Source organism: Corvus kubaryi, unplaced genomic scaffold (assembly GCF_017639235.1).
Source record: "Corvus kubaryi isolate FWS band 111438036 unplaced genomic scaffold, C.kubaryi_AGA036_p1.0 64876, whole genome shotgun sequence".
In the NCBI taxonomy this organism is placed as follows: Eukaryota; Metazoa; Chordata; class Aves; order Passeriformes; family Corvidae; genus Corvus; species Corvus kubaryi.
This window is the reverse complement of record NW_024581574.1, coordinates 45535-55414: the sequence shown is the minus strand read 5'-3', so window position 1 is coordinate 55414 and position 9880 is coordinate 45535. Positions and strand designations below refer to the sequence as shown.

Genomic DNA, 9880 nt, shown 5'->3' with positions numbered 1-9880 from the left:
CTCCTCATCTGCAGCATATTAGTGTTTTCACCACTTCTCCCCTCCTATTCATCACATCAGCTGTGGTGCTGTGTGCAAACACGTTTATGTTCCAGAGCAGCTGATCAGGACATGAAGAGAAGTAATGCTTTGCTCTTTCTACACTTCCAAAAAAACCTCCATGCTATTTCTCTCATTAGCTGAATCCCACATCATTCTTCCACAGGCTAAGCAGGGCAGAAAGGGAATGAATCAGGCAAAAAGGGTAACGGAAAGCGAGACAACATAGAGAGCAGTTAGTTATTTGGAAGAAAATACAAGTTACTTAAGGACAGATGTGTATCTTGCAAGAATTTCAAAACACTGAAAAACAGCCTGTTCCCTGCTGCAAAGTATATGTTATAATCTACTGATTAATTTTGGCAGTAGAACCCCAAAAATGATGTGTTGTAACTTACTCCTTGTACACTTTAAACATACCCCACTTCTGTAGTGGATTTTTATGCACCTCAGTATTCCAACACTATGATTCACCAAAGGACAAGGGACAAAATGCCATGGGTGGACAATCCCCAGCTCCTGAGCCCCAGGCAGCTCCCCTGCAATGCCCGCATGGTTCCCACACCAGGATATGCCCTGTGATTGGCAGCAGGGCTGTGCTGGCACAGGGCTGCCCCGTAATCCAAATCCCTTGCTATGAGAAGGCAGAAGCCAGCAGAGCCTCCTGAGGCCAAACTTGCCATGTTGCCCTGGATTGCAGCTGCAGGCTCAGCTCTGCCCAAACCTACAATGCAAAGTGAGACACTCGAGGAACCCACTGCTACTGCAAATGCAGTGTGTCCCAGTCCCTCACCAGTTCTGCACAGGTCTCTGGGCTCCCAGTTCCACACAGATTGGGTATGTAGCTTGTAGGGTTGAAGTTATCTACCCATATCATACACCATCCATTACACAGCATCATTAATCCTTTTAAGAGCATCCATGTGCTTAAAAACCTAGAAAAAAACATGTTGATCAAATGGATTGATACTTTCAAAGGTACCAGGGATCCTTCACTTCCACTTTCATTTATGAACTTTTTCATAAGCACCTAGTCCTGCATCCTGTTACTGCTGAGCTGTCTCTGTCCTTTAGGCTGCTCTTATGACCAGAAACCTCTTAAAAGACTTGTGTGACTTCAAAGACTTCCATGCGTTGACTTGGTTGAGCAGCTCTCAATATTGGGTGCTGAGTAAAAAGTTCATTTTGGAAAAAGAAAATCTTCATTATAAAGAGGAGCTAAAAACATGTAGCACGTAATGTATTTATTATGAATCAGTCTGAACTTTCATCCAAAAGACTGTGTACCTTATCCTGAACTATCATTTGCTGATTAGAAAGTACTATCCAGGCTCCTTGGCTAAACTTTTAGCTCAGATATTCTCATTAAAGAATTAACTACGGGAAGACTAATGAAAGCTTAACCTTTCCAAAAAGGCAGGATTCACAAAATAGATGATAGCACTAAAAACTAAAGGATGGCAATATAAAACTGTTATGTTTGAAAACAAGCAAGACAAAACCAATAATACAATCTAAAAAAAAAAAAGAAAAAAAAGCATAGAAAATAAGCTTTGAAATTTGAACACTTTGATTCAATTAGTATTAATTTAGCAACTTTTGGTATACACACACACATAATTGCAAACATAAATTAACACACAGAAGACTTTCTTCCTACTCTCTAGCAAAGTTAGTTGAAAAGTTAGCAAACACAAATTTTTCTCAGATGAAGGACAAGATATCCATTCTCTCTATCTTAATGCCATTTCCCTCCTCACAACTGCCAAATAACTGAACAGACATTAGGTGCAAAAAATAAAAGCTTTTAGAAGGATAATTTAACACAAACATCTGGACAAGCAAACGCAACAAAATCCCCAAAATTCAGAGTATTATTTCATTCTGTGAGGAGACAGAAAATAAAGCCTTATTTGCTCTAAATAAAGAAAATTGTGCTCATTTTGTACACTGACACAAGGCATGTTTACAGCAATATGAATCAATGTGCTATAGCTGAGGTAGATCAGTGTCAGCCATGTTGTGAAAGGAACTGCAGTTAACAAACCCACAAAACTCAAGACTTAATCAAATCAGCTCTGCCTTGATATAAATAATTTTACACTGCTAGATCTTCCTTATGATTGGTGCCTGACTTCTTCAGGTTAATGTCTATTAATCTCATCTAAAAATACACATCCAAATTCTAGAGGCAGGGAAACAGCAAGAGGAAAATACACAAGATATAAACCAGGAGCACTGACTGCGGCGCAAAGGAGGAAGGTACATTGTAAAGTGAAAAAGCAAATGCACTTACTCAGCATTAAATCCATTCACGTGCAGGATCCTCATCTGCTTGACTATTGTGCTTTTACCGGATTCACCAGCACCTAGACAATGAAAGTAAATCAATTTCAGAAGGAAGCATAAGTGATTAAGGAATACACTAGAATTTTTTTCTTCGGGGTAAAATCGAGAAAGTTGGGTTTCTCAGTGCAAGAGCGAAAAGTGAAAGAAGTAATTGCCACTGGAAACTTCAGTTGTAGCTAAAAATAAATGCCCAGCTCAAGTCATGTGTCAGATCTGAATCTTGGATCATTTCACTGTCCGTTTTTCCAGTGTCAATGTTAAAAGCAGATTGCAGTACTTGGAAAGAAAATGGACAACCTCAACATTTTACAGAGAAGACGATGGGGAACGTCATGACCTGGTTGCCTTGTCACTACTATCTGACAGAGGGAAAGACTGACTGAAGTCCCTATTACACCAAAGAAATTTTGTAATATCCTTAAAGAATTCTAGGTTTGGCTGCAGTTCATCATCACCCAGTCAAACTCTGTAACTTAAATCACAAGGAATAAAATATGTAGATACTCACATTTGAAAAAGGAAGGCATCCCTTTAAGCCTCCACCCACAAAGCTACAAAAAACCTCCTCTTATTTGTGTCTTGTAAGCAGCCTCCCACCCTCCCTTACATGTTCCAAAATCAACCCTACACACAACGAGACGCAGAGCCCACCTTTTGTGGCTGCCTGCTCCCAAGAGCCCCCCTCCGCTCTCCCCTGCTCCCCCCCTCCATACCTGCAGTGCAAAAACCCCACTCCACTTTAGTCCAGTTTCCATAAGTAGATGGATGCTATTTCTGCTGTGCTGCTCGGATGCCAGTGCACAGGGCAGCCCATCTGCCTATAGTACCCGTTTTTCCATGCACGCTGAACAACTCCAACAGCAGCATTTAATTGAGCTGCTCCACGCTGCCAGATCGGCAGCTTTCTATATAAAGCAAACATATTTTTGCAGGAGTAGTATCATAACGTGGCAAAATTCAGAAAGACTCCCCTTAGTGTCTCGTGGCTACTCGTTTATTCCTCTCCTCAGCCTGTGTCTCACCCACAGGAACCGTACATCTGTGGCAGAACGGGCAGGGAGGTACAGTTTGTATTTATAGGATGTCAGGCCTCTGCTAGCACACACTGACAGCACAAGCCTCCATTTTGAGACTCATGTTCAAAACTGTATTATAGCAGTCACATTTCAAAGTTCATTTTCTCACAAATGCTTTCCCCCTCTGCTTTCTCCCTTCCTTTCCTTCTCCCTCATGAATTCCCAAAAGTCCTCCTCTGCTCTCCATAAAACCTGCTCGCATGTTTTGACACTTTAATCCCAGAGCCTTACTCTTTTTTCCTCTCCTTGCTCACTGGTGTTTTGTAAGCATATAGAGAGCAGTTTTTATCTACAACTCTTTATGTAAGTGCCACTTCTCCCCTAAACCACTATTTTATACCATACACCTTCTGTCTGATCAGGCAGACTGCATCATGCAATAAACACAGGTGGCAAAACCAATCAAGAATTAGTATCCTGGGATAAGATAGAGAGACTGGATCATCTTCACAACTAAGAATTATTCACAAAGGCAGTATCTGATATAGTCATATGTCCACTTAAAAATTAGTAACAACTAAATTTCAGCTGTAACATTAAATCACATCTTATATTTACAAGCATTGGGAGCCAAAATCTTTACTTCACTTGGGCCAAGAAGGAGGCTGGACAGTTGTTGCATTTGCTATAAACACATACGGTTTGGTATTGACACACCTGGGTTCTCTGGATTGGATACAACACCAGTGAACCAAGATGAAGTATTACATCTACGTTTCTCCATAAGTCTAGCTCTATATTTGGCTGCTTGTTAAGGCCATATTCTCACCAACAATTACACACACATTTAACTTCACCACCAAGGAGAGTTCCATTAATTTCAGGGAGACTGCTCGTGGCAGCGGGGCAAGCACGTGTGTACAGTGATGGGGCCTATGAGCAGCAGCATAAACCCACTTGAATATTCTGCAGCTCTTCTTTGTTGTTATTTGAATATGATTTGAAAAAATTAAGAACACTTTCCAAGTGCCTGGCTTATTTCATATGTCTTATAAAGGAAATGTAACATAATAAGAGGGAGGTGAGCTTTTATATTTTTTACCAGTGAGTCTGAGTTACAGACTATCCTCAATTCAAGGCAGAAACTGTGTAACAGCTGAACTATCACTTTAAAATACACACGTAGATGACTTTACTGCCATCACTGAACACACGCAATTTTTTATTTGCGAGTATCTAAACTATTTTTCAGCCACCAAAACTAAAGGAAACAGAAAGAAAACCCAGGCAAGCCCATCATGTCTCTGTTTGCTGAAATTTTGCCTCTTACGAAAGCAACCCGTCTGATGACAAATAGTTTCTACGTATCTACGTAACGTTCAGCCTGAAATCTGGAAGTCCAAGACATTTCCCAAGAGCTGAAGTCCAAATTATCCTGTTAAAAGATTTCTGCTGAAGCCCTGGCAGGCTCCTCAGTGCTGCAGGTGCTGCTGTAGTCCCAGTCACTCTCCGTTTATATTAAGTCTCTTTCTTCAAATGAGTATTTTAAAGATTTTACTGGTGATAGTACACTTCCAAATTCACCAATTCACTTCAAAAATTCTTTTTTTTTTTTTTTTTCCCTTCAATCAGGGTTTTTTCCCCCCAAAACTGAGTCAGCTCGGTGAGGCCTAGCCTGTGCTCCACGCTACAGCCCTGCAGAACGTGCACAGGCGGTCCCTCGGCGTGACCAAAACAACCCACGGCTCGTAACTGCATCTGATCTTAAAACACTACTTCAAAATACTCTGAAATAACGAGCCTGACAAACGCTTGTCCTCTCCGATATCGGTATTTGGACCTTTCCCTTCCTTGAAAGCCACAGCCCGCATTTGTAAATGTCTCTCCTGAAAAACACGAGCAGGTAACCCAAACGAGCCGCTGGAACAGCACCTGGAGCCCGGCTCTGCCAGCGCTCCAACGCGCGGTACCTCAATTCCTGGTGCGACAGCGGAGGCTGCCGAGCCCGCCGGGGCCGGGGCCGTGCCCGCCCGACCCTGCACTGCTCCGCGGCCCCAACGCGGCCGCGCTTCCCTCCGGGACCGACATCCTCCCTCCGTTTCCCCCAAACGATTCCCCGACTTCCTCCCTTCCTCTTCCTCCTCTCCCCGGCCTGGCCGCACGTCCCTCGGCACCCCGGCCCCGGCGCGGGGAGCGGTGTCCGGCCCTCCCGCGCTCGCCGCGCCGCTCGCCCGCGGCCGCTGTCACTGCCCTGCCCTGTTTATCTCCCAGGCTCCCCGCGGGCCCCACGCCGCGGCATCCCCGGCCCCCTCCCCACGCCCGCCCGAGGCCCGCTGCCACCCCGGCGACGGGCGCTGCCCCGCGGGCGGAGAGCGGCCCCGCTCCGCCGCTCCGTACCTGCCCCGGCCCCTCCCGCGGTGCCCCGGGCGCTGCCCGAGCCCTCCCCGCCGCTCCCCCGCACCGCGCCGGTCCCCCCGGCGGCCCCGGCCCCGCCGCCCCGGGCGCTGCTATAGCGGATCCCCGCGGCCCCGGGTGGGCCCTGCGGCTCCGCCACCCCCCCCCGGCCCCACCTCTCTTCCCCGGCCTCGCCGTGCCCGGGCTGGGGCCGGTGCCCCGGCGGGGAGAGGACGGCCCGCGGCCCCTTACCCAGCAGGAGGAGCCGGTGCGTGGCCCTATAGACCTGCTTGTCCTTCTGCAGCTGCTTCTCGATCTTCTTGTTAGCCTCCCGCTGCGCCTTCTCCTCGTTGCGCTGATCCTCCGTCTTGCTGTTCCCTAAACAGCCCATCTTGGGGAGGGGAAGGCAGGGACGCGGGGCGAGGGGACGGGAGGCGGCCGGGGCTGCCGGGGGGGAGGGAGGGAGGGAGGGAGGCACTCCCGGGCTCCCTTCTTCTTCCTCCTCCTCCTCCTCCTCCTCCCCCCCTACTCGCTGCTGTGGCGGCCGCTGCCCAGAGCCAGAGACATGGAGAGCGCCGAGCCCGAAGCCAGCCGAGGGGGGGCCGATAGCGATGACTTTGCTGCCGCTCCGCCGGGCCTCCTCCCCGGCAGCTGCAGCTGCCTCTCCTCCCCCGCCCCCCGCCGATCCCCTCGGCGCACCTTTCCCGGGGGGTGCGGAGCGATCCGCGGGGATCTCCGCGCCCCGGCCGGGCCGCCGGCTCCTCTAGAGGCAGCAGAAATGCCCCCCCCCCGCGCCGCACGCACAGGAACAAATCCAGCTTCAGTGCCACCCCCAAAAAAATAATAATCCTCTTTAGATCCAAAGGCACAGGCTCCAGGCGCGGAAACCTCCCCAAATCCTCGGCGGGGAGGATCGGGAAACGTCTCTTCCTCGCCTCTCCCCCCGCGCCGCGGGGGTCACGCAGCCCCGGTCCCTTCCCTCGCCGGCCGCCGCAGCTCCTCGCCCTCCGGCCGCCGCGGGTCCTTCCTCCCGCACCGGGGCGGGGGGGTCGAAGCCAAACCCCCCCCCTTTTTTATCCTCCTTTTTTTTTTTTTTCCTCCCCTCTCCTTGCTGCTGCTCTTTTCACATGCGGTTCCCAGGCGGCTGAATCCTCTCGGCAAGAAGAAAATACAAAATAAAATTTAAAAGAAAAAAAAAAAAAAGCGCCCGTTTGCTCTGTGCCCCGAGCAGAACCTGTCCCTCACGGGCGGATTTTTCCCCGTCTTATTTTTCCTGCTCTCTCCCCCATTTTTTTTTTTTCCCGCTCCTTTTTTTTTTTTTTTTTTTTTTTTTTTTTTTTCCCCTTCCCCTATTGAGCGGCTCCGCGGCGGCGGAGCGCGGGGTGGGGCGAGCGGGCCCACACTGCACGCTGGGAGCGAGCGGGGCCGCTCACATGATGCCCGCGTCACCCCGCGCCGCCGCCGGCGCCCTCTTCGAACCGGCCCCGCCGCCGCTCGGGGGCCCCGCGGCCGCCCCCCCGCCCCGCGGGATGCAGGCACCCGGAGCCGGGCTTGGAGTTAATAGGATTCTGAATAAACTGTACGGGAGTCGTGCCCCGCGGCGCCTTGTGCTACGCTTGAAAATAATTAATGTGGAAGTTATGGTAGTGAATGGTTTGTGTCTGGTTTTGGGTGGATGCGCTTCCCGGCCGCGGGGCTGCTCGCTCGCACCCCGCGCGATTCGCCGGGCTCCATCCCGGCTAGGACGGGAGGTTCAAGGTACCTGGGGATGCCATGTGCACCATCAGAGTACCACTGGATGCACACACTTGTTTCTACATATGGTTTTACCCCCTGTCTAGCTCCATTCTCTTCTCTAAAATATGTTTTGGAAACCCCATTACAAAAATTACACAACTTATCAGTTACACCTGGAAAACAAAGCCTGGCGCTTTGCTCTTTGTATAACCCTGTTCACTAAAATACACAGGTAGTTTTTCTCTATGCACACATCCCCACACGAGTTAGTGAAATGTCCTTTACTATACAAATATTATTTACCCTCATTTGCAAAATTCAATTATCTGCCACACTGTTCCCACGAACACACCTTCTTACATCATTCAGTTACTATATTTAGAAACACACACAGTAAAATAATTATGTGAATAGAGCAAACAACTAGGAGGTCACAGCTAATGTCATCAAATACATCTGTTGAGCTGCCCTTGCTGAAAGAGGGGGGGGACCGCAGGAGAAACAGGGAACATCACATCACTATTTTTAAATGCCACAGAGCCTAAGAGTTCTGGAGTCACTGGAGGAGAGACTCTTACTGGTGTCCCTAGGTGTTCTTTTAGGCTAAGAGCGGTTTTGAAAGGTCTTAGAGAAACTTAGCTCAGCAATGCCCAGATTCATCTGAAGCAAAGATGGTAATAATTTCTTGTATCTTTAATAGGTTATTTATTTGTATAGTTTCATGTAATAGACAATATTCAAATATATTTTAACTGGGGAGTTTACAAGGCATAAAGGACACAAAAAAGCAGAATTCAGACTGAAAATTATAAAGCCTCATACTTTTTTTATGGTTTCAGGTATGAAGAGAATGCAGAAATGCCAGTACCTCTCACCTCACACAGGAGGGAAAATCTGCCCCAGCCTCCAGGCTTTGCTTCCCTCCGGGTCCCACCTGGGGGGAAGGGAGCCCGTCTCAAGCTAAAAACGTGAAGGAATACACAAACAAGATGAGAAATATTGTTGGAGATATACAAAAGGCTAAAATCTTGGTGAATGGTGTCTGCACAGGATGGACAAATATGCCAAAGCATCCATGGACAAGGGAGTCATGGCTGTGTAAATGCTAATGTTAACTAACCAGCAGTGCACACCCATCCCTTCCCAAACAGAAACCAGGACAGGCTCTTCGAGGTTAAACTCTGACAGGAATCACTGCCCCCCTGCTGCAGATACCCTGTGTCTCTGTCTCTAGGCTAAGCAAAGCATGAGGTAGCTGAAAAAGAAAAACACTCAGCTAATTCACAAAGCTCCCAGTTACTTACAACAGAATTAAGAATTAGCTCGGTGTATTACAAGTGTTACTAAAGTGTGAAAGTGTCAAAAGCTACAGAAAACAAAGAAGAAAACTCCCACATTGTGTAACTTAACAGCAATTACAGACTTTTTTTGTCTTTCTGAAATATGACAGGACTAAGGACATCAGGCACCATCCGCACTTCACAAACCCAGTGAACTGCCACGAGTTTTTTCACTGCTGTCGTGATTAGGAGCCCATCATTTGAAGAGTGAGCATACCAACACATTAGCTGTTCTCACTCTTTTTTATTTGTTTAAATAACATAATGCTGCTAATGTGTCTTTAGAGTAAATTGTGTTTCTTATTGGAGCTAGTTCCATTAGCTTCCATCTTGTAAAAATCCATGAACTTCAGTTTCACGAGACTCCTGCCATCAGAAGGGTAAGTGCAGGCACAATCTGACCCCTGACTCATCACAGAATTAAAACTTGATTCCAAAGAACCTGCAGCCTAAGGAACAAATAATGCAAAGATAAAATAACTATATTGTATGGGCATAGTGCCTCTGTGATAAATGTCTAACTATTTGAAGCTTGAAAATAGGGTGTTAAAGAACACTGCTGCATGTTAAATGAAAATGTTTTCCAAAAGGATAAGGTAACAAGAACGTGGAAATGGCTGTAAAAGGACATCAGAAGACTTACAGCTATTGACTCAATCCTGCACTATTTAAATTAATGGGAAATACAAGGTGGCACACAGAAGATGGCGAGTATTGCACACTTACAGATTAAATTCAGATTCATTGATGTTCCTTCTGTGTTTTTTATTTTTCAGTCTAAAGTAAATGCAAAGAGTCTGACACACCAACATGCATCTCGGTGTAAGGATTTCACAAAAAGAACAGGGGGGTTGGCAGTGTGAAACAATATTCTGCTGTTTTCACTTCTCAAACCAGAAAGGATCTCACAAGGAGCAGCAGCAGGATAATTCAAAGCAGTAATATTTCAATTGACTATTTGGGAGAAAAGGAGGATGTACAAAAGTTCCTTGTATCTATAATCCA

At 47.2% G+C, this 9880-nt stretch overlaps 1 protein-coding gene across 1 annotated transcript; it reads right to left on the bottom strand.

Annotated features, from left to right (window-relative positions):
- Window positions 1–2335: 2335 nt before the first annotated feature.
- Window positions 2336–6256, bottom strand: LOC121672713 (guanine nucleotide-binding protein G(s) subunit alpha-like; the record flags this gene model as incomplete). The annotated part of the gene is made up of 2 exons (XM_042045489.1): window positions 6051–6256; window positions 2336–2408 (listed from the first exon to the last, which is right to left on the bottom strand). Coding segments are annotated over exons 1-2 (212 nt in total), but the record flags the coding sequence as incomplete, so codon positions are not given.
- Between the last annotated feature and the right edge of the window lie 3624 nt (window positions 6257–9880).